This window comes from Lycorma delicatula, chromosome 3 (genome assembly GCF_047948215.1).
Source record: "Lycorma delicatula isolate Av1 chromosome 3, ASM4794821v1, whole genome shotgun sequence".
Lineage (NCBI taxonomy): Eukaryota > Metazoa > Arthropoda > Insecta > Hemiptera > Fulgoridae > Lycorma > Lycorma delicatula.
The window spans coordinates 28,387,880-28,415,176 of NC_134457.1; the positions used below are offsets into that span (position 1 = coordinate 28,387,880).

Here is a 27,297-nt window from a genome sequence, read left to right on the forward strand (position 1 = left end):
GTAATTTTACAGCCTAACATGCTAACTACAAAAAATTCATCACTTTTAATATAAATAAAATTAAATTCATAAATAAAATATTAACAAAATTATCAGTAACTATTAAACAATCATACCTGCAACCAGATGTAACTTTATCACATCTGTGTAAACGTAATGATAAAACTTCAGTATCTGAAACAACAATAAGACGTCCTTCTTGATTATCATTTCTGACAACCCTTAAAGAACGAATTGAGACATTCGTATGAAACACATTCAATTCTTCAATCAGTACTGGATTTACTCGTTCGATAGAATCTGCTGAATCAGCATTCACTGTTTTTAAAACCATTCCATAATCTGTAAAAAAAAAAAACATTAAATAAGAATAATTTTTAAAAAATAAACCTTCTTTAACATACAGCATTAATAGTTATTAAACTTTTTCCACTAATATAATATAAATAATAATCATAAAATATAAATATTTACTTATGTTTGTTTAGATTAAAGAAGCACACAGTATATGAAAGGCAGCTGACCAATAGAGAACAAATAGAAATAACGAATCTACAAGTACTAAATACTAGTTAAATATAATGTTCTTATTACAGAATTTAATTTCAGTTTAGTATGGCAACAGAAGGGTAACTAGAAGGCACAAATTTTCCTGCAATACAAGTTGGGAGTTATTGTTTCTGGTGTATCAAAAGAATGGATTTAAAAAAATGGCTTTGTTTTTATAATTTTTAACTTATAATGTTCATGACATTCCCTGACTTCTAAAATGATTAAATATCCTGTCTCTATTTATTTAATTTTTTTTTTAAAGAAATATTGAAAAATTTGAAGAATCATGGAAAAAAAAAGAAAAATTAACATTCAATCATGAAAATAAATAACAAACTGATATCTAAATATTACATAATCAATAATAATAATATCTAAATCCCATGAAAAAATTTGAATTCATTTACACAGTTATTAAAAATTGAAAGTTTTAATGATTTTCTAAACAAATATTCTTTTTCACTTTTTTTTTACAATGCTTGAAAGTTTGTAAATAAAATTATCTTCCATTTATAACATGGATTTTAGAATAATTTTGTGTTGAGTGGACTCCTGTAATCAACATTAGATTTATAAATTTATCACAAAACTAGATCTTATGAACTTATCACAAAAAAGAAGCTGAAGGAATAATAACTTTAAGGTTATCACTGGATGATTTAATGGATGAAGTCAGGTGTAATAAACTCTTAATTCAAATTTAATAAGTATTTTTAATATCACTGTTCTTACTATTTTTTCTCGTAATGCAATTGAAAATTGTGTGCATTAATTTTCACAAAATCCAACCGCAATATTCACTTTTAACAATCTAATTAAAACTGTTTAAAATGAAATCAATATTTTTTGTTATGAATTCTCAACATATATCAACTGATCATTGTATTTAAGTACATTTAAATTTTCTAATTATAAATTGTCTTATTTGAAATTTTTTTAAGTTTCTTTTGTATTCTATCAACATCAAATTATCTAATTTCCACTGTATGTTAATTAAGAAGTCACAAACTTGATATTTTTAATGGTTAATTTCTCTAGCTTCAGGGTAAATTCCTCTGCATATTACCAGATATAATCACAATATATATTCCACAGTACAGCTTTTTAATTAGAATGGTTGCTTATTGATTATCCATTATTTGGAAAATTCTTATTCTTATTACTTCCAAAAAGGTTTTTTTTTTAAATTTTTTATTTATTCTAACTTACATCAACACAAGTTTTTGGTTTTTTATTACAATTTCTACTTTGCATGGACATTACTTTATTTGTATTCTTAATATCTTATCTTGATTGTTTTTCTCAATATCTTTTGTACGAGTACATCTTATGATGCATAAGATATCAGTAATTAAGATAATAGTTAATTACAAACTTATTTTATACAAAATAAACAGAAACTCAATAAACTATTAAAAATAATTAATTATTCAGACTCAAGAAAATAAAAAAATCTGACCAAAACCACAAATTTCCATGATAATAAAATTAAAGAAATCTAAGTCTGGTATGAGGAGAAAAATCTTGAACAAACAGTTCAAAGTAATACTAATCATATTCAATTAGTAAAATGTAAGCTGTTATTTAAATACCAGGTTATAGATATGAGTTATCTATATGTATATATGTACATGGGTAATGGAATTATATAATGTAGAAATCATTTTTAACCACATGATTACCTTGCTTGTATGTATACCAGTTATAGGTAGCGTTATATAGGTACATAATAACCATTGCATACTGTATAGTACATTACATGTAACCTTTAAATTAAAAAAAAAATTCCCATGTACTTTCAATTCCAACAAAATATTGCACTTAACCTCCAGTACCAACTATTTTTTCTGTTACAAATTTACTCTAATTATAATGTAACATGCATGAAGCATTGCAGTTGTCTGATTGTGTTATGCTTCCTCATTGTTCATAGTTCGATACTTCCTGGATAGCTATGTTGTAACATGTGTTAATATTCACAGTTGCTTTCATGTAATTACAAATGGTCACTACAGCATTTAATTCTTAATGATATATGTGTGTAGGATTTGCCATATATAATTTATTTATGAATTTTGTTTATGATATTCAGTTTAAGTTCATGGATGATCATTACTAATTAAATCAAACTTTGTGTTCAGCAAAATCTTTTGCCTAAGAAGTTAGGTGTCCTTACACTGAACTTTTCAGAATTTTTAAAAATTTATGAACGTCTGCCTACAACTACAGAAAATATTAATTACATTTATTTATGGAATTTATCAAATGTTGAGCTGGTCAAATGTTTTTATCTGGTTCAACAGATTCAAAGATGGTCACAAATCATCAAAGATAAGCCCCAGTCCGGCTGATTTTCCACTTCAAAAACCAATTAAAACTTTGTGAAAGTTCACGATTTAATGCACCCTGACTGTAGATTTGCAATTAGGGAGATGGCTGATGAACTAAATTACAGTAACTTGGTGAAATTTTTAATTGCTCAGTCAATTTTAACTGAAGATGAACATGCGTCAAGTGTCTGCAAAATTCATTCCAAAACTATTGTCAATCCAGTAGAAATAACACCAACTTAGTGTTCCAAGAACTGACTTTATCAGGCAAATATTTTTTAAATAAAGTAATTACAGGGAACAAATCACGGGTTTATGGGTATGACCTAGAAACAAAAGTACAACCATCCCAGGGGAAGGGTACAAAAGTTTGCCTTGAACAAACAAAGCACAAAGTCGGTTGAATGTGAAGGCAATGGTGTTTTTCTTCAATTCTATGGGTATTGTGCAACACAAATTTGCTCCTAGGGGGCAGACAGTCAGCCAGGAATACCATATAAGTGTCCTTCAGCATTTAAGTAAAAATGAACAGAAGAAAAGGCCTGTACTCTGGTGAGACCTCCACCATGACAACACACTGGCTAATTGTGTGTTCTCAATCATGAAATTTTTGGCAAAATTCCAAATTGCTGTGCTTCCCCCCCAACTAATCATCTGTTTTAGGGTGACTTCTACCTATTTCCAGAACCGAAATTTTTACTGAACGGGAATCGATTTGACTCAATTGAAGTCATCCAGGCAAATATATGGAGAGATATATCTTAACACCCTTAAAAATAAAATTTCCAGAAATGCTTCTAAAAGTGGAAACACTGTTGGAATCAGAAGGGGACTTCTTTGAAAGAAATCCTCCACAATAGTCTGTACATAGTGCAAATTTTGAAATTACAAGCTCAGTCTTTTCCAATCATACCTTGTAAATATGTATTAAGGTAAAGTAGGTAAATACATGTTTCAGTGGAAGTGATGAATTTTCACTTGGTTCTCTGTTTAGGTTTACTGAACAAAAAAAAAACTTATTTAGAAAACATTACAACCAACTTTTACTTTAAATTAATTTCATCTCATTAGAAAGCATATTATGGTTATGTTATTTGATAATTTACATAAAAAAATAATACATACCTGTTCCAATAAACAAAACATCATATGCTTTACCACCAGGAGTTTTAATTTGAGGATCTACAGCAATTTGGGTGAATCGGTAACTGAAAAAAAATATAATTATAAATTAATGTATGTGTATAAAAGAAAAAACAGTATCAAAAGTACATGGATAGAAAATTTAAACATGAAATAAATTAAAAATGTAAGCTAAAGTAGCATACAGACTTTAATGTATGAGGGATATCTCTAAAGTAAAGACCAATGGGAAATTTTTCTCTTAAGGTTGGAAAACCTATGTCATTCATGGTCACACTAGTAATGTACACACTGCATTGTTGTCTGTAAGTTGTTGTTTTATAGTATCTTTGATTACATGTGAGTTATTACGTTATAAAATGAATATGAAAATCAATGTTGCCACCGACTGTGAAATATGTGGAATCATAAGTTTTTTAAATCATCAAAATGTTACGCTGGCTGAAATTCATAGACATGGTTGCTGTGCATGGTGATAATGTAACAAATGAAAGAAATGTCCAAAAATGGTGTGAACATTTTAAAAATAATAGAATTAATGTGCATGATGAAGTACATTCAGGGAGGTCCTTGATAATCACTGAGGACTGTTGAAACGTGTCGATGATGAAATCAGAAAAGATCGTCGCTCAACGATTTCCAACCTGGGCCTTCTTTTTCCTGATGTTTCAAGAGCTGTTATTGGTTGCATTTTTCATGACTATTTATGCTTCAGAAAGATTTGTGCACATTGGATGCTGCATGTCTTAACAGAACGTCACAAAAAAATCCAAATGTGATCTGCTTAGAAATTTTTGATGCACTACACAGAAAAAGGTGATGAGTTCCTTAATTCAATTGTTACCAGCAATGAAACATGGATTTCGTATTATATGCCACAGAGAAAATGACAGTCAAGTGAATGGCATATCCTCAATCCCCAACCAGACCAAAAAAGGTCAAGCCACAGCTATTTGGACGCAAACTGATGGCCAAAGTCTTTTGGAATCGGTTTGGCATACTGCTAACTGATTTCATGCCACAAGAAACAACTATAAATGCAGAAGCCTACTCCAAAACTCTACGTAAGTTACGGTGCACCATTCAAAATCGGCGATGTGGGCGGCTAACTGATGCCATTGTCCTGCAGCACAATAACACCTGCCCACACTAGTCCAGACTTAGCTCCTTCTGATTACCATTTGTTTGTGAGATTGAAAGAAGCAAGCAAGATTGAGATTGAGTTTGAGCAGTAAGCAATTCGTGGATGACAATGATCTTAAAGGTGGTGTTAATCAGTGGCTAAATAGATTGGTGGTAGAAGAATACAAGGAGGGTATATTGAAGCTGGTGTACCTCTATGATAAATGTCTTAATTCATGTGGGGATTATATAGAGAAGTAGTATAGGGTATGTAATTTAAGAGAAATAAAAAATTTTTATAAAGTTTTCAAAATAAATTTTTTTTACAATGAAATGGTCTTTACTTCAGAGATGACCTCTCGTAATTTTAATGTGAATACATAATCAATACAATCAATGTATATTAAACTTATGTTTTATAGATATCATATGTTGTATTTATAACAGATTTTACACACATAATAAAACAATTTATTAATTTTTGTTAAGATTTATACTCTTAAGTTTAGATGAAAAAAAAAAATTGAAATAGCAAAGCCAGTGTAGTGATTCGTTATTCCAACAGTGGCACTGTGCAGTGAGACTAGAATTAATAATCTGTGTTATTTCATTTCTAGTCAAGAATATATTTTAGGTTATATTTTATACTTGCAGAAATTTTCTAATAAAAAGAAACTGTTTCTTGAAGAACATTTGTATGAAATTCTGATTAAAATTGGGCAAGAAATTTACAGATAACTTGAATGTATTATAAACAGGTTATATGTGGAAGGAGTTTTGAGCCTTAAACATACAGCATTATGGTGATATCAGTTTCAAATATCATGCAAGCTAAAATGCTCCAATATCAAGATAATGGTAGTCTATTTTAATCAGAATGCTATCATTCATTGTGAATATGTACCATGTGATAATAACATCATTAAAGAATTTTATTTAGAAGAAATGTGGCAGTGAGAAGGAATGGGTCTTCTGGACAAACCTCATGTATAACATACAACTATTTTCTAAGAAATCCTCAGATTATTTCTTAAGTATGCAAACATTCAGACAAATTTAATAAAAACTGCTTAAATGGGCAGCTAGAAAGTAGAGTTTAACTCCCAACTATCTAAAACAATCAAGATAAAAACGATTATGGATAATTGTTGATTCTTTTTGATCCGGCTCAGAAACTTGGAAACAATAAATACTACTTTTATGTAGAAATAATGAAGATGTTTGATCAAATGTTCAACAATTGTCATTAAATTGTAATAAAACCCTAAATGGTTTGATTTGTATGCTTTTAGTTTGTATCAAATTAAATTTAAATCTAGATGTTTATTAAAATACGAATTAAATAACTGTATATGACAGTGTAATGTTGACCATTTATTTTATAACTTTATTTTGTATCATGGGATTTATCCCGTCTGTTTTAATAAATAAATAATAATCCAGATAACTTGAAAAGTTGCATTTTGAATAGATATTTTGTATTAGCACTGCAGTAATATTACTATAATAGGTAAATTTTTGGGATAGCCATCAAATTATGAATATGCTGACATTGTTCACACTTTTTAAGTTTACATTTGTAAACATTAATTGTATTTCAAAAGTTACATTAAACAAAAAATACAATACTTAAAGCATACCTATTACCCTTAATTAATCAGAAGGTATTTAATGCAAAATTTTCCGTTGAAGAGTATTGGCTTCATTACTAGCAGTCTCAACAGCCTGACATGCCATGAACAATTTGCTCAGGTTAGTAATGTTTTTGTTCATGTTTATTGAATTTTAATGTAAAAATGTCAGGAGCAATAAACCTGCAACTTCATTTATTATAACATGACATAAAAAATGGTTCTTAGGTAAAAAATGCTTTTGGAATGTGCTGATTATTTAACATATTTTTTAATTAAAACTTTACTGGCTACATCAGTTAATTTTTCCTTTTCCATTCAGATACTGTTGAAATCGGTATAACTGAACCAGTAAAAATATTATTTTTTTATTACTCATTTTATCTAATCCTCTTAGAAATATAATTTCTGCTATACTCATCAGAACTACTTTTTAAAAGGTCATTTTTTCTTTTTACTGTATTTTTTAGAAACTAGGTAAATTCATTTGAGAATTTTTAAATTCAGATTGCATAATATTTTAAATCATTACATTAAAATTTGGACTCATTACTATAATTTTTAACAATTCTCAAGAGTTTTTACAATAATTATTGTTTCAACGGACAAGAAAGGCACTATTATAAGATTATTACACATTAAAATATTACTTTTCATAAATTAAATACAGCACAATAATTTTTTAATCACTGAGCAAATATAAACCTGTGTAATGTATTTTTTTTTTAAATTGCACAATAATGAAACCATTTTTAAGAAAGGTGTAACAACTGTTTTATTCAACCATCCACATTTATTTAAATACCCATATTTTCAATACGTATTGAAACTAAAACCAAAATTCTTAACAAACCAGAAATCTGTTTAAATGCAATTCAGGTAGTACTGTTATAATTATTTAATATCTAAGTGCTTTCTTTTTAGTCATGTCATTTAACTAAACTGGTTTGGTGCAAATCTCCATTCTTTATGTTTTGTGTTAATGTTTAAACCTCAAAATAATACTTCATGTTATATCCTCAGTTATTTTTTTTTTATAAATTTTGATCTTGATATTCTTCAATAGTTTTTGTCTTCTACTCATTCCCCCATTTCCAAGTTAGCTGATTCTGAAATTTCTAAATATTTGATCCATTGAACCATGAACTAGTTTATCTCTTTATAAGATCCTTCTCTTTATAATTACTGTTTTGATCTTTGTCAGTATAATAAAAAGAACACAAATCCAGTTATATTATAAAACAAATTTTGTAATATCATAAACAGCCTGAATTCTGTTGCTACAGTTTTTATGGATGGCTCTAAATACGTTAATTCTGTGGGTTGTGCTTTTGTGGTTGGCAACAGACAATACATGTTTGGCCTCCCCAGCATTTTTTTCGCCAGGCTGTTTGCTATTAATATGGCCTTAAATATAATTAGCCCAACATTTCGACATGTACTTGTTTGCACTGATTCCATGAGTGCTTTACAAGCGATTAGTGACATGTACTTCAGATACCCCTGTTGTCTGTGAGATTCAGTGTGTTATTTCACAAATGACAAGACATAATACAACTGTGAGCTTCTGCTAGATCCCAAGCCATATTGGAATTTCAGACAATGAGCACATTGATAATGCAGTAGAAGAGGCTTCTTTCCAGCTTCCTCTGACCAACAGTGTTGTTTCGAACGATCTTCGAAACCTCGTGAAGAGGCTGGTTCATGATGCGTGGCAAAGTAAATGGGATACTACTATTAACAACAGACCTCACCGAATTAAGAATACTGTATCACTGTGGAGCTCTTCATGCAGAAATAACCATCAAAAGGTCATTATTCGTTGTTTACCAATAGTCCACACTACACTCACTCATGAATATCTGATGATGCAAACAAATGACAAATGCATCCCTTTGTACTCGCTGCGACTGCCAACTAACAATCCACATCTGTTATATGGCATTGCATTGTAAAAATTTAAACTAGTGACTATAACATGCAAACTATTCTAGGGAATAATGAAACGAAGTTATCTTATGTTTTATAATTTCTTAGGGTCATCTGTTTATATTCAAATATTTAAATTACTGTAGTGTGTTTCAGCTATTTATGCCGTAAAGCAAATGGTAATTTTATTACCTTAATAGCGATAAATAATGTGATATACGTTTATTTTGCTTTTAGCATAAGCTACAGGCTTGTTTTTCCCTTTTAAGATGTATTTTTACTTTGATGGGTTTTAGTTTTTAATTACTCTTTAATTGTCAGTTTTTAACATTTATTTATTTATAACTAGTACAGCGTGTCAGGGCAATAATAACGTGAATGCGTTTTTCGCCCTGGGGAAAAAATTATAAGATCCTGTTACAAACGTCTCTACATTCCTATTCATTTAAATGAAGACTTCATTTCATACTTTTTCAAACAACAAAATTTTCCAAACTATAACATCACATTTCAAAGGTTTATGTTTTCCATTCTGCTGTGGTTTTTTTTTATCATATATATGTATACTCCACAGAAAAACCTTTTAGAATATCTTTGTAATTCTTAAATTTATATTAAAAAATTGCAAACTTCTTTTTGGTATGAAAGCTCTACTTGTGTCAATTTGGTTTTGATCTCTATTTTACTATGTCAGTCCTTTGTAATGTTCCACACATACAAATGTTATAAAATTTCTATATTTTATTTCATTCATAACTAGACCTGTATGAAGTACAATTCTTTTTAATCTTTAATCTTAATCAAAGTCTATTTACCTTATATTTCCCTGCTAAGTGTATTTTTCCTGCTATATTAATAGTAGGAAAAATCTTTTTTCCTGCTATTAATATATTATACTGTCATTGACGTGTTTTTACGAAATGTTCAATGATTAAATGAAGTTTTATCAAACTTACAATGAGTTATGGAAGGATAGGACTATGGAAAACAGTAATAGATATCAGCTGCAGAATAATTTAAAAAATACTAAGTAATAGTTTTTACAAGTTAATCCCGCAGTAGATTTGAAATAACTTATATCAATTTTTTTTTAAACAGTTAAAACTTACAAACTTACAATGAGTTATGGAAGGATAGGACTATGGAAAACAGTAATAGATATCAGCTGCAGAATAATTTAAAAAATACTAAGTAATAGTTTTTACAAGTTAATCCCGCAGTAGATTTGAAATAACTTATATCAATTTTTTTTTAAACAGTTTTTTTAATTTTTTCTTCATTTATATCTAAATAAGCAAAAATGACTGAAATTCAAAAAAGTAAAAACTTAGTCATTTTATAAATTTTTATCTCAATCAGGAATCTGTAAACATTTTGACCAAATTCTAATTCCAGCAAACTGTTTTTAATGGGATCAATAGAGTGACTATATAAAAAATTTAAAACAGATCAAGAATAATATTCAACATGTTGAAATAAATGAATTGATTTTTTCATGTTTACAAATTAAAAAAGTCAATCTTCATTAAAGGTGATGAACTATTATTATTATTATTCTATAAAATAAAATAATTTAAATTAGTTATATACAGTAATCTTTAACATTATACTTAACAATATGATATTAATGATATACATACTGGAAATAAGTGCGTATAATAATAGGTTGCCTAAAAAATGAAGGCACAGACTCATCCATCAGTGAATGGGTCTTAATAAAATTTAATGTCAAATCAGGCAGAGTTCTTGAGTCATTTACACACTGCCCGGGCCTTGGGTCAGGCACCTGAAAATAGAATTTGAAAATAAATAATTCTTGTTGATTAAATTACATATTGTTTGAAATACATCTTATGAAATTAATAATGTTAATATCAGTATAAAAATACAAGTCATTCAACTCTGAACAATTTATAAGCAGTTTATCAGCACTATATCTTAATTATAATGCCTTCTAGAACATTGACATATAAAATAAAACTGGTTAAATATACTAAGATAATATGTTTTTTCACCAGACATATTCAACTACTTTTTAAAATTTAACTTATTAATGTAAAAATAAAAATATAATTAACTTTTAAAGCGTTCATTAATTTTTCATTATAGTTAATATGAAAATTTAATTAATCATTAATTAATCCAATTGTACTTTCTGGAAGTTTGTACATATATTAAAGGGCTGTAATAAAACAAAACATAAAGTTTATAGTTTGAACTGCAGGAGTTTTTTTATTTGTCCTACACTAAATAGGTATGTTAATAAATGGTTAGGACTTTTAGGATTCCCTGGATAGAAACTAAGAGTCCCTGAACAAGCTTATACTAAAAATTTCCAATCTTCCTTCAATAAGGTATTATAGTTGAATGTTCAGACTGATCCAAGCGACTATCAGACTGTAGATAGAGCCAGTTTGGAGGTGAGGCAATTCCTTTGGTACCTATCCAGAGAAGAGAGAATCAAGGCTACTGAAAATGAGAATGTGAACATAAGGCGACAGCCAACCAAAAGAGGATTACCACGGGAAATTGAAGGAACATTCTGATTTTCTCAAAATGTAATAAAATCTTTACTTCTCATGTTTTATTTTTATTTTTTAACCAAATAAGTTAGTTTCCGTCACTCGAATTTTATAACATACCATAGATTAAAAAGCGTAAGTCACTATGCAATGTTTAATCTGAAGTATTTATAAAGAAATTAATGAATTAACATGACCGTGTACAAAACATTTTGACACCCTGAAGTATGTTCTATCCTGCTAGTGTCTCATGCACTATAAAAAATATAATCTACATGACAAGATAATTATTATTAGATAATAATTATTGGATTTAATAGATAGGATTACATGCTAAAGAGGAATGTCTTTTAATAACCACTTAATGGTTGACTACTTATGTTGAATAATATAATTAATTCACTTAAGTAAAGGAATCGGATTTATTAATAACATATAACTAACATTTATTCAGCTCATAAGATGTAATAAAATCAATTTAAAAGACTGAAATGAAATTTAAAATAAAATTTTATCTATATTAAACTTTTTTCAATGAATAAAAAGTTTGTTCATTGTGATCAATGACTCAGTACGTAAATGACAGTTAACAATACAATAACAATACCACTAAGTTATTGTTCACCATAAACAATAAAGAAAGATTAATGTTAAAAAGTGATATGTTGTACTGATGCTCTATATTAAACTTCACGTACATATAGTATTGATTACAAAACATATAAAACTTCTGACTACAGCATTTTTACCTAATCAAATTTTACCTCCCTGATAAGTAAATGAAAGAATTTTACTGATGATTTTAATAAGCATTTTTTTAACAAGTTAATAAAATCAATGAATTGTATATTATTATCTATTTTTTATAACAATAACTTTTAAAAAAATCATACAATCAAAATACCTTAACACTCTGAACAGGAAGCCAATTTGAATTTAATTCAGACTGTTCCTTAAAGTTTCCTTCAAATGTATCACTTATATCTTGTAATGCAAATGCACAAACAGCAGATCCACCTATGCTGTTAGCTGGTGTTGTAAAAACAGCATAAAGCAGCTGTGTTGTAACTGAGCCATAAGTTCCTTCAATTAATTCAGTTGTAGACTCTAAAACAAAACAAGAAATTACAAAACAATTTATAATTAATATTCCTATCCCAAACTAACCATAAATCAAATGAGATGTTTTGCATGAAATCTACAGCAAAATGTTACCAACGGTTTACTTTTTATTGTAGAATTATATAACTGTAAACCAAATGTATGATTAATAACTTGAACTGTTAACTACTGTAGACCCTTTATTTATTACATGTACAAGGATTCTTGGGGAACTGCAGTTAAAAAATCATAAATAGATTATATAAATTCATGTATGAATTCCAGTAGGCTCTTCTGGAAGCCTACTGATAATCATGTTGGTAGTATTTACGTTAATGTTTATAATAGTTTTTATTTTCTATTGTTCACAGGGTAAATATTTTTGGGATCTTGTTAGATGATAAATTACCTGGCAGTGATCAAATTGATTTTGTTTATAAAAACACACTATTTCACCCTGAATCTTCTTGAATTAATCCTTAAGCTTTTTCCTAAAAATAAACTTCACTTGTAATATCAAAAAAGAAAATATTATAGTACAACACATTATGTGATCTTGTGAGAGTTCATAAGAGGTTTGATCTTGATAAGAGCAATCAGAAAAGGCATTATTTTATTTCAGTTTCTATGTATAATAAATAATGATCTAAGTGATCTTCCAATTTATTCACTATAAATTACACTGAACAATTTTGCAACAAAAGTTTCTGTTGAATTCTTAAGTAATGCTACTTAGATTAACCTGAATTTTCTGCATATTGAGTAGGCACTCAAATGATTTATAAAACATTATTATTATTTACTAACTGCTTTTTTCTCTTTCTGTACATACATCCTTTCTGTATTTTACTTTTTAAACTATGTTTTTAATAAAATATTTTATATTTTAATATGTTCTATTGAAATAGAGATCTCTGTGAAAGTGCTTAACAAAGAGAAAAAAAATGTTTATTTATATATATATGTATTAAGCAATAAGTAAACTTAATTAAGTTTTATAAACATAATTAACTTAAACATATTTAATGTATTTTAAACGTATTTAAAATGTGTTTAACGTAACGTATTTAACGTAATACGTTTAAAACATATTTAATAAACATAAACATTTATTTTAGTGTATTTAACGTAATAACTTTAACTTTTATAAATAATTATATTTTGCTGCTAAGGATTTTTTTGCTAGGACTATTTACATACTCAAATATTTATTTATTAATGCCTTCAAAGTTGTTATTCTATTCTAAGTGATTTAATTTCTTATTATCTTTACATAGCTATTTAACTATTATTTCATAAAATCATTATTTTAATGTTCTAATAACAACCATAACTATTTCTGATTTATATTCATTTATTTTGTACTTTGTACAACACTGATCTGATTAAGATTTTTCTGTGCTACTAAGACTTTCCTTGATCCTTTCAGGCTCAATTTTGTTACTCCATTTTATTAATGGAGTAACCACACTACCATTCCTGATTTGATGTAAATGATTTATGAAGTTCAGTTTTGAATAAAGTATTTATTTATTATTAAGTAAAATGTTATGAAATTATGATTGGTTTTCTCCATTTAAGTACCTTCAAAGCGGAAAGGCCCAATGAATCCCTTAGGAGACAAACTGCACCGCATATTCACACCAGGCAATTTCACAGCCTTTTCAACAGTAATGTGAGGATTATCCTCAGCTTGGTACATACAATTACGCCTATTGACAGTTCCATTAAATTTAAATTGTACTTCATCCAACCAAACAATGGTACCCATAAATCCCGGTTCACATGTAACCATTCCGTTAACCCATTCACAAAATTGTACCCTGGGTTGTCATCACTTAGCTGCTGCACTAACCTTGGAATGTACACACACAACTTGCCTTTCTTCTGAATATGGCACACACTGCTAGCATTTACAACACTCTCATCTGACTCTTGTCTTACAGATTTTTGTGGTGAACGCTAAAGCAGTTTTAGCATCGCACCTGAGGATTCATCACTTGCAGCCATGCAAGGTCCCGCTGATCAGCCTCTCTACACGTTGTTCCATGGACCTCAAATTTGTCTCGTAGATTGTGAGGCTACCATTTTGAACAATTACTTTAACCATCTTTGGAACATTCAGTTTAACCAAAACGTACACTTATTTTTCACATTAGGCTGCAGCCTTAATTTACCAGAAATTTAACCTTGTAGGTAGGAAAATAAATTTTCTGTGGTAGTTCAAAGTGTGTATACATTTTATTGAAACACTATGTGTATTTATATATAAATGGCAAGCATTCGGGAGACTTAACACCAAATTCAAAAACAAATTTTCCTATTGCCTTAAAAAGAAAGTTTTCAATCAATGAATCCTACCAATTCTTATCTATGGAAGTGAAACTTGAACATTAATGTTCCATCATTACAGAAGCTACAGGTAGCACAAAGAGATATGGAATGATTGTGCTTGGAGTTATCAGACAGAATAGGAAAACTTGGAAATGGATCAGAGAACAGACGAAAGAATACAATATCATCATGTAAGTTAAAGAATTAAAATGGCATTGGGTAGGTCATGTAGCAAGAAGAACTGGTGGCAAATAGACCAAATTAGCACTTGAAAGGATACCACTAGATGTTAAATACCCACAAAAAAGACCAAAGGCTTGTTGGATTGATATTAAATGCATTTGACCAAATTGGTAGAAGATCGCATAAGACTAATGCTGAAGAGACTTTATCCAGAAGTGGATTGATAACGGCTGAAATTATGATGATGTATATAATTTTTTTTTATTTACAGAAAAAAAATTAGGAGATAAAATTAAATTTTAAATACAGCTATTGTTTAAAGCAAAGTAAAATAATGGCACTTCATATAAATTATGAATGATCAGCAGTTGAAATATAAAATGTATATTTTTATAAATTTAGGATAAATAATTCACCTTAATAAATATTAAATAATCTAGTCAGGTCTGACAAATAATAAGAAAATATTACTATTTTAACGAGACTTCTTTAGGCCAAAAAACCTTCCCATCAACGAATTTACTTTAATTAAGTTTTCCCAACTGATTTAACTTTCTTATAAAACAAAACTTCTACTTTAATTCAAAATATACAGAAACATCTAGAAACCAAAAGTATGTTTTTCATTATGAAATAAAAGAAGAGTAAGGGAAATAAAAAGAAGAATTTAAAGAAATGAAGGAAAAGAAGAAGACAGAAGATATTTAATTATCACTTAGTTAGTTATTCTCTGTGAAGAATCATATCCCTTCTTCGATGTTCACCAAACTCATACTCCAAACACAACCATCATTCTCAGTTCCACTACCATTCTGAAAAAGATGTACAAGGGAAGGGGGAAAGTGTTTCAAAAGATAATTAATATTCCATTAAGATTCTTTCAAACATTATTTGAAAATATTCACTCCAGATAATGCAGTGTAAAAAAGACTATTTCTATTAAAGTAAAATTCACAGCTTATTATGAGAACTGTAGAAAATTATTTGATATATTTAATAACCCATTAATACCATAAAATAATGAAAATATTACAAACTATAATTATGTGAGTTGTCAACACAACAAATGCAGTAAATGGAGGGAAGGGAAATGACATATAAAATGCAAACAGGCATTTCATACAATTTTTTTATATATAAAATAATTAATGTCAATCTGGTAACTGTAGTCTGCAGATCCGTTATAATTTACTGATTAAAAAATAAATTTTTTTATTAAACTTAAAAAAAAATGTATGTATACCAAAACAGGAAGATAATATCAATGATCTTACTTATCCACTGTTAATAATACAAAAAAAATTACAGTAATTCATTTCCAACCATTTGTTAATGATTCAAATTTTATATAAATCACATAATAAAACACACGTTAATTTATTTAATTACTGTAGAAGGGTTACTCTATAATTTTTATTAATACGGGCAGTAATGAACTTTTTTTAGTTTCTGCAATCATCCTTTAAAAACTTGTAGGATAACATGCATAAAGCTGTCTATTACATTATGAAAATCTTGGGTTCTTCCTGTGGTAAAACAGTATTCTAATTTCCATAAATTTGTTGAAGGACTGAATTTGAGCTTTCCAAACAAAATGCTTAAGAATTTTGTTCTTAGGTTCAAATAACAGGGAATTTCATGATAACATTTTCTACTCAGCATAATCTCATCAATATCTTTATTTGAAAGATGAGCTGAATCTGTTCAGAATTTACTACTGGTTTAAACTACACAAAAAAATTAGAATGCCCTTACTAACTCATTCATTACTGATTTTCCTATTTACAAGAGAGTTCAAAATCTTAAATTTGTACCAGTTATCACAAAGAACAGAAACATGGTAGAAAACAGCCACAAAAGAAAAGAGAAGAAAGAGTAAGTGATTGGCTAAGCAGAGCAAGAATTAGGCATTTATGCAAAATTATTTACATTTAATTCAAAACAATGGTAAAAAAATTATAAATATTAATTCCATAATGCATGTGAGTATTTTTAAAATTTTGAACAGAATAAAAATTCAGCACAGATGCTAACTATGAAAGTACATGATAATATAATATGAAACTTCCCCTTTAAACTATAATTAGGAAAATAGTTTAAATCAAAAGGAGATTTTTTTATTTTCACTCTACATTCTAAAAGAGATAGAAAAATAAAATAAGAACATGTTGCTACATACAAAACTGTAAGTTAAACATATCTTAACCCTTTCGGCCTCAAGCTTATTTTGTAAGTACTAGTTAAAAGCCTCAAGCACATTTTTCAGAAAAAGTAGATGTTTGGTAGAAATGCCACAGAAATAACAATATACACGATAAAATTATGAAAAAAATTGTAATTACTCAGTAAACTATGTAGATTGTGGTGCTGCAATCCAAAATGGTGTTACACCCATGATTAATTATTTAAAAAATAAAATTCAACTTTTTTCATTAAAAAAAAAAATACTTAATTTGTTCTTTATTTGAAAAATATCCTTGCTATTTATATCTAATCTATCACTTATTTCTGAACAAAACAAAAAAAATTTCACTTAAAAATTCATATTATTTACAGAGTTATTGAAATTTTTGTGTTACCATTTTTTTGTATCATTTATGCTTTGAAATTTCAAAATAATTCAAAAATGGTGCGCTGAAAACATTTTACCAAACCAAGGGGTTGCCTGTGATGATACTGTACTCTATTAACTCTAATCTTTCTAATTATCCCCATATTCAGTATGCAAGCTATAAAACCTTTCATTTCAGAAATGGTAATATTTTTCCATTTTCGGTATGGTTCAGACAGCCTATTTCTATTTGTGTTTAAATATTGATTGGCTGGTCTATTGGTTTCTTTCACCATCAGTTCAAATAAATTAAGTGTAAATAATAAATAAAAATAAATTATAAGTGTGGAACCTGGATTAGGCATATGTTTTGGGCCGGGGAGTTCCAAAAATTGATGTGAAAGAGGGACATTATCTTCCGGTTCAATGATGTTTCTGTATGCCTCATCTTCTTCTGAATCCCCATCACTATCGCTTGTGATTAATTCATCATCTTCTTCAGCCCCACTGTCACTAGATAATTCGAAATCGCTATCAGTATCATCAACAAAAAAGTTATTAATTTCTGCATCGGTAAGACGTCTACAACGCCCGGACATTGTAAAAAAAAAAACACCGAACTAACGAATAAATCTGAATATTTTACGGATCAGTAACTAAAACTATAATTGAAACTCTAATTTCATAAAATAATATTATAATACCTATAAAAAATCCCTTATAAACGCACGGAGTAACCAAAACATAACCATGAATGCACGGAACAAACTTCTGTTTACATCAGAGATTATCGGAATTTTGAAATCGATTATTCTCTAAAATACGTTTCGTAAAATGAAAAAAACCTACATTATCGATATCTACGAATTGTAAGCTTTAAGAATATATGAGCGATCTAGCAGTAACATAAAGAAATATATGAACATTAAAAACTACATACCGATATATCGTACGGGTGAGACTTTTAGAACAAGCACTCATGTACGATATATCGCTACCTTGAGCCTCTAAGGGTTAAATAAGTAGGATTCATATAATCCATTCACAGATAAAATTTTAAATTGACATGAATGTAAAAACTATACTGATTTCAACATACATAATGTTTTGTTGAACACAAAAGGACAAAGAAAGGAGCTTAAAAGTCCAATATATGCCCAACCAAAGCATGGATACATCAGCTATTGCAAAGTAATCCATTTTTTTTTTTTCAATTAATTAGAGCACTTCTTTCCATTAAAACCTTCATAGCTGAATGGGTTAGCATGATTGAATGTGGTAATAGACAGTTCAAGACCGGTGGCATATGACTGTTTGCTAAAATATTGTTTTGTACACAGTTAAGTAAAGGATGATAAATTTTTTTGCATACCTTATTACAAGACATACCTGGCCTTATGAGATTTATTCATTTTAAGAATACAATTGGAAAAAAATAAACATTGAATCAGCTAATTTTTCTATTTTTTTATCAATAGTATATCACAATAAACCTTTTCTAAACAATTAATAAAACTATTTTAAATTAATGATAAACTATTTTACTTTCACAATTGAAAGATCTATCTTTTGATTCAAAAATGATTTTTGCTTTACAAAGTATATACAAAGGGCACCAGGAAAATTTTGAAATAAGACGGAATGAATCATCATAGGTGGTTACAATTTAGCACTCGTTCTAGAGAGGTCCCAACATGCACTGTAGGCACTCAAGTCACTGTCTCTCTGTCATATGTTTTTTAGCTGTGCTAGGAAAAAGAGGTAGTGATATTTTCATGATCAAAAACTGAATACCGGGCAGGATTGTTTTACAATTCTGTACTTAAGTGTTGATCAGTGTTTAAAGGAAATGACTCGTGTGTTTGGAGAGGACTGTTCTCATGGTACAACAATAATTAGGAGGTACTGGCTGTTTGAGAGAGAAACTTTGGTCTTGACAACACTCCAAGTCAGGTCAACAATCTTTGACTGTGACTGAAGCAACGTTGCTGCAGTATGAAAAATGCTTGAGACAGATAAGCATATGACCTACCACCAAATAGAGGTGTCCTTGGGTATTAATGCACCACAGTTCATGCTATTCTGTGAGATCACCTTCAAGTAAGAAAATTTTGTATCGTTTGGGCACTGCATAACTTGACTGATGATCAGATGGTACTTGTGTTTCATGGTACTGTGAAATCCTAAATGTTTGAAAATGGGAAAAAAATGTGGTTATTTGAAGATGAGGAGTCCCCCATAGTTATTTGAAAATCCAGAGCTGTAAGGAAGAGCTGTAAAGATGGTGGCCATATTTTTTTGTGTAAGAGGCGCTTTAGAGAGAGTTGTGTTGGGAACCCAGAAGACAATTACAGAAAAATGATTTTCTGAGGAATGCCAGTCTAAAGTTCTCAAGAAGCTGCATCCATACTCAAGGATGGAGAGACAGTTTTTTCACCATAATAACACTCCAACACACTGTTTCACAGATTGCTTTGGGTATTTGGCCAACATTGGAATAACTGTCAGAGCATTCTCCCTACAGCCCTGATCTCGTTCCATGTGACTTCATGGTGTTCCCCCTGATGAAGAACAGATTGAAAGGTTCAGGACAATGAGTATGCCTACATTTCCATTGAAATATGGCAAGATTTCTTTGAAGAGTGGTTTCAAAGGATGCATAAGTTGTATGCATCCACCAAATGTGTAGTAGAAATTATCTTGAAACATAAAAAATAAAGTCGTATTGTAAAACCTTCCTATTGCCCTTTATATAATGCTAAGATATAATCTGAGTTTTCATGCTTATTTTATTTAAAATCAAATTACATTATAATCTATAGTAGGATTTTCTTGTAATAATGTATTCTAATCAATTTAAGAGTTTTTTGTAAGAACCAGTCAATCTTTTTTTAATTTTTGGTTTCATAGTGTTTTTAATATTGCATGAAATTTTCTATAACTTGGAATGAGAAATAGCCACATATAGCTATACTTTTTTTAAACTTATAAATTAGAAATATTTGACACTTAAATGGCTATGCAATCATCAAAATGAAGATGTTATAACTTTTATACTGAATCTCAGTTACTCTTTTTGGAAGCTAAATACATTCATACTAAAATTCATTCATTAATTTACTTTATTATATTTTACACATAAATTATTAACAATCATACTTTCTACACTTTCAAAAATTCCTGAAGTTATGTTATTGCATAATCCAGTGATCTATGTTATTCACAAGTAATATTACCCAAAAAATAAGGTAATAACTTTTCTTATATATTTGCAAACCACATATGGAAATATTGACTGTAAATAAAGGGAATAAATTAGAAATAAAGTTATTTTATTAAACAAAAATAATACTGTTATTAAATTATTTCTTTTCTATTATCTCTTTCGCTGTAAGCAAGAATAGGATTTTGATTTAAATGAATAATTACTTATTTATTTTTTAAAGAATAATTCTGATTTTATCAAAAAAGTAATTATAAAATTTATATTTTAATTAAAACAAACAATTGAGATAAATCATGATAGTATAATATTCTATTTATAATCAATACAATTAAAATTTCAAGTACATTTCTAATAATTTAAATTGGTATTTCTTTCAGCTTCGTAAAAATTTTAGTACATGGAAGTTAAAGCATTATTAATCACAAAAATGTCTTAAATTACATAAAATTTCGACATTAATATCCAATTTATCAAATTTTAATCCTTATTGATTACACAGTCATGGTCCTTACAGAAAAATTTGTTGCTTTATACTATGTCTCCTATCTTTCTTACAAATAATGCAAGTAAAGCATTTAAAGTTGAAAAAGGACCAGATATAACTTACACAAAGTATAATGATTTTTGTTATATAATTAATTCTGGGGTGAGTTGAGTGAATGTGTCACTTGAAGAGTTGAATAAAATTTCAGTGGTCTTGACAGACTGTTATGCGACAACCATTTATTTAGTCCAACAAAGAGGGAAGGAAACCAGCAACTAATCTTTGCGTAATTACCATATACTAATGACATCATTCATTTTAGACATTTTGTAAACTCTTGGTTACATTATCACTAGTACCACTAGTTTACTTTTAACAGAAGCATCTGTTACTTATCCAGATGAATAAAACTTACTTCTATACAACTTTTTTTTATGTAGGTCAAGAACATTGGTGTAATTCTATCTGCCAAAAGACATTACATAAAAAAAACATTATATACAAGATATAAAAAACTTCTTTACTGATGTAATAAAAAGTTATTTAAATACAACCATCTGAGAAAATTATAAACTTTTTTCTACTTTCATACAGTGTCTGTAAAACGAACAATATTCAAGGAGTATGTTAAGACTTTTTTTCTCAAGAACTAGAACAAATAACTGAACAAAATAATTTTCAATTTATTTTCTGCAAAAGTTTTGTTTCAATTCTCTACGAAGCACTGGAGGTTTGCTCACAGTGTTTCAATTTCCCCAAACACAGTAACTCTTGACTGCATCCTTGTGCTCAAGGGATTCAGCAGAGATCCCTGAACAGTGTTCTGACTTTACTCTTTTCATTCCTCTTATTTCCTACTTCTTGTTCTTTCTTTACCTCTTCATCTCTCAATACCAGTTTCATTTTTGCTACTGATTACCCGCTGGTCCAATTCCAAATGCAAATTGTTTTTTCATTTTTATATAATTTTATCCACATATTTTTTATAGAACTTTTCATTTTTGTATACAAAAAATTTCATTAAAATTATAAAATAATAATACAAACAAAATGTGATAAATGGATTTGTTTAAATAAATTGTCATTAATAAAATGAACATTATGATTTTACATTAATTAAAAAAGATTAATTAACACTGGCAAATAATCAAATTTTGTAATAAAATTGGGCTTTTCTTTATCAAATTTAATTATAAATATGAAATATAATTGTTCCCATAATATAAAATCATGACACTAATAACTAACTACTGTTACCTTTGTTTTTAATGTAACAAATATATACTTAATTAATATTTATTATGATAATCAATAATCCCCTCTTTCCTTAGATATATACTGTTCTTCAAAATAAAAACAGCTTAAAAAATTAATTAAACCCTTCAAAAATTATTTCATAATTGAATTTATGACAAAAAACTTTAGTAATAATTTACAGAAACTAGTCTATTTACATTATCTGTTTTGGCCAAATAACAATTAACGATCCCATCTATGAACAAATCATTGTGTGTACTTTACTACGCAATTCTTAAATCATTATATCTAAATAGTTACAACTAAACTTTAAATAATTTAATGTTTTTATTTTCCAAATCATATATTATTGGTTAAGGTACTTTGTCTTGAGACATACATATTTATTGATTATACACAGTCTATGTTACAGATGTAGAAATATGCAGATATAACCTATTATTTCATATAATTGCTGATTAATCAAATCTGATTTGTTAACCAATAAGAAAATAGGTGAACAAAACAAACCCTGTTTTATTATTATCAGAATGTGTTTAATATTATTCAAAAATGAAACATAAGAAAAGAAATTGGAGGTTCACTGACCAGTAATGCATTATTTATTATAAAAATTACATTCCCATTACACACTTATTTAATTTAAATCAATATTAGGCATTCTCAATTAAATTTATTAATTCACTTATTTTTACTTCCTTAATAAAGGAAGTATTGTAATCGTGAAAAATTCTGGTTTTCAGATCTCAATGGAAAAATCCATTTTGAACATCCCTGAATCCATTTTGACTAGTTTTGGTGTGATATCTGTATGTACATATTCATGTATCTCACATAACTTAAAAACGATTAGCCATAGAATGTTGAAATTTTGTATTTAGTACAAACTGAGTATTTTGTATTTTGTACTGCAACTGACAGAAATATCAAAGGTCCTAAATTTAAAAGTGACTTTAGGTTTGAATTTTCTTTATGGCGTAATACTAGTCTCATTTTATGCACAAGAAAAAAATTAATTTTTAGGAACTATTTAAATAACAAAGAAAAGCTGATAATCATTAATAGCACATAATAAGTTGTTAAATTAAAAATCAAGGTACACTCACACAAATAAAACTTTAAGATATTAATCTCTTTAAAAATGTTATTTTCAGAATTTGATATTTAATGTGTTATCAAATATTAAAATAAATTCTGAAAAATCCCATTAAGGTGAGATTAACAGTTAATAAATAAAAATGAAACAAATTTATAATTTATTTAAGTATCATTTTAGCGTAGAAACAAGATCAAAGAGACAAAAAACAGTAAATGTAAAGTAAACTACGTAATATTATATAGCACTTTTAATCACATTACTAATTCAAAACAACTTTCCCTTAAGTTTTGAAGCTCTAAGAATAAGTTATCCTAGGTACACGAATTGAAAATAAGGTATGAAAGGAAAACCTGAGGAAAGTCACGTTAACAAATGAAAGACATCAAGTTAAAGTTTGTGAAAGAAAGTTTAACAAACATACATATGCAAACACAAATAAAGTTACACATATATACATACACACACACACACACACACTGGTTTATAATATTCTCCTGAATAAGAGATCAAAGCAAGTTGCACTTACGAATTTCATTAAAGTAGAAAGGAAAATCTCCTTGCACTGAGCAATTGAGACGAGACTTTAAAAAAGAAGTCCATCGATTTCTAAATCTGTGTGGTCCACCTCTGTCATACTTGCATACACGAGCAACTCTGGAAAAGACTGACTGTAACAAAAATAAAAAAATAAAGATTAATAAAAATAAAGACAGGTTCATCGTAATTGTTTAAATAATAAAATATTAATTTAAACTGAAGGAATTAAATATACAGAACAATTATTTATATAGCAACAACAAATTTTGTTACATCAAACAAATCTATATCTATCTTCATTAAAGTTACTGTTGAATTATTAAGTAAAAACAACGTAATTATATTTTACTTTCCTTTAATTCTGTTGGCTGTTATATAAAGACCATTGAATGAGTAGAGTCAAACGATTATTGTATCAATACGACTTATTCAATAAATAACAACTTAAATATTATATCACCACTCTACTCAGAGAATTCTTTTGTTTTGAAATGTTTACTAGTTTTGTGTAATTGTTTTTACTTTTCATGGCTGTAAAACTTGACTTCAAGTAATGAGAAGTCTGATGGGAAGAAATTTGGATTGTCACCTGTGTCAGCTGACAGTTACACAGAAGATCCAAACTCTATAAAATAATGACTCAATATAGGATCTACCCATCAACATTTATAGATCTAATATGCCACACAGAATGTAGAACAAAATCAAAAATCAACCTACTGATAGAAACCACACAATTCTAAAATCTTGTACTGAATATAGACAATATATACCCAAACAATGGTTGAATGTAAACAATTGTTTCTCAGCTGAAAGGGTACATTAATTTCTTGCTTTGCACTGTTTTCCCCGGTCTTTATTGTGTTGTGACACGTGCAAACTATCCAAGATATAAAAGTTATAGTCATTAAACAGCCAGTCTGTAGTGAGCAGAGTGAAGGAGTCAATTATAGAACACAACCATATTTCAGTAGGCTTGATATGTTGTATGCAATACAACATATTAGTGAAGAAGGAATTTTAATTCTTTACTCCTTATTAAGATTTGCATGGAATGTTCAAATGTCAATTTTAGAAGTAATTTGTATCTCATATCAGATCGCCTAAAATTTTTATGTAATGGCAACTAAAATATACAGGAACCATCAAAATCAACTTACAATTATAGAAAAATGCTAATATTCTTCAATAATAAGATGACTGTCATTTTCAAAACTAAAGACAATGCACACAAGATCATACAGAGAAATACCATCCAAGCACTTACACACACAAACACGCACGCGCGCACGCAAACACAGCAACTCATGAGTATATAAATGAAACTGAAATGATTGTACTAATTAGTGCATTGTACAAAAAGAGTATGTTTATTTATTGGAATAAGAACACATTTTTTTGCAAAATTTTAGTTTTAATGTGTAAATGAACAGTAGGAATCTTGCAAATGTTTGAGTGTGATGCAAATTCCCCATGAAGTCAATAGATTACTAGGCATCTTGTAGATATTTGTCTTATTTGTAGATATTTGTCTCATCTAGATTTGAATCATGTAAATAAAACACTGTTATCAGTAACAGTTTATCTTCTTGTGAATTACTACCATTAGATATTAATAAAAAATTATAAATTATTTAAAAACTAGATAAACTTAAAAAAAAATAAAAACTATATCTAAATAAAATTCAATTAATGGTGAGAAATAGTATGTTATCTCTTCCCAAAATGCCCATCACTGATATAAATAATAAAAAATTAAAACAGAGTTATCTACTGCTATAAGCAGAAGACCATCGTCATAATTCTGCTTAATGATGATATTAATGCAACTAAAAAATAAACCCAATAATTTGCTGGAATCACTTTTAAAAAAGTGAATTTAAGTGAAACTATCGTAATTAAAATATATGATTATGCTTTGAATGTAATCTTATAAATTTTATTGTCATAAAAAAAATTCTTGTGCAGTTCTGTGCAAGAAGATAAACTTTATTTTATTTTATTTAGAAAAAGTATCAACTCATACTAATCTAAAATTTTACAAAAAAAAACCTTTGATCCATAAAAAAAAAAAAAGTTTCAACTCCCTTACCTCCGACTCACTGCAGAAACATGTATGAAAAATACTACATAGTCAATATAACCTTAACACTTTTTCAGCTTAAATTGAGCATAACTCAAGAACCACAAATTTTCACATACACAGCTTCGGATACATTATTCTACAACTAAATTTCAAAGAAATTGATCTAGTAGTTTTGGAGATTTTCGAGCCATAAAATTTTATACATAGGCATATATAAGGAAACCCAGTTTAAAATAAATGGTATTTTCATATCCTCATATCTCAAAGCGTAAAGAAAGGGGTTATTTTCATCCCCCTCACACCATGTGACTGAAAGTAATACCACACTTTTCTTTAAAAAGTTACTAAAAATCTTAATTATCATATCACATATATGTTAACAAACTGTTTTTTTTTTTTTTTTTTTTTTATTAAAGTTTCTATCTCTTCCCCAAATACTAGCATGAGATAGGTATTTTCTGTCTGAGCTTTAAGATTTTGCTGTTGCTTCCATTACTATAATAGACTTAAACATTTACTTATGACAATAAGAGTCATAATGAATTAACAAGAAAGATAGCTGCACTAAATTGGCTGAAAAAACTTGAATGTAATCATTTCAAAATTTTAAATGATTTTATGAATACCAGCATCAAATGTTAAATTGGTCATATAAAATTATAAACATTATCATTTAACAAACTGAACCAATTTTATAAAAAAAAAAACACTTTTAACATACTTCAAAATGTTTTATATGGAATGGTTCAGTTTATTTTAAAAAGTTATCAGTTTTGAATCATTTTTAACACTGATAGTCATGAATAAAAAGAGAAAATTAAATTAATTTTTGTAACAGATAAAAAAAATTATATATATATTTTAAATGGCAAAAGAAATATTAACATATATGTTATGTAAATTATGGAAGGAGAAAATACTGCAGCTTTCAGTTTTACATGATAAATAGCCAAACCAAGGTCAGGTTACAGATAATAATACAGTCTGTAAATTGGTTAAATTACATAAGTAAAACTATGTGTATATACAGTAACTATAAGAACAAGTAATTAAGAGAACAGTAATTACTATTATCTTGTTTTGTACAGAAAAACGTTTTACCACAATAGAAAATCACAAATTAATATAATAGTATGTTGTATATGCAATAGTGGTGTTTTAAACATTATGGTAGCAAAAACACATATTCTTCTAAATAGCAAAACAGCAA

At 28.1% G+C, this 27,297-nt stretch overlaps 1 protein-coding gene across 1 annotated transcript in view; it reads right to left on the reverse strand.

The window, feature by feature from the left end:
• Nucleotides 1-27,297, reverse strand: part of LOC142320865 (semaphorin-1A-like) — a 465,152-nt gene that overhangs the window by 27,282 nt on the left and 410,573 nt on the right. Inside the window, exons 8-12 of the mRNA XM_075358842.1 lie at nt 23,991-24,132; nt 12,134-12,336; nt 10,348-10,493; nt 4,008-4,090; nt 117-342 (exon numbers count right to left, since the gene is read on the reverse strand). Coding sequence (XP_075214957.1) covers nt 117-342; nt 4,008-4,090; nt 10,348-10,493; nt 12,134-12,336; nt 23,991-24,132 — 800 coding nt within the window. The remainder of the gene's footprint in view (nt 1-116; nt 343-4,007; nt 4,091-10,347; nt 10,494-12,133; nt 12,337-23,990; nt 24,133-27,297) is intronic.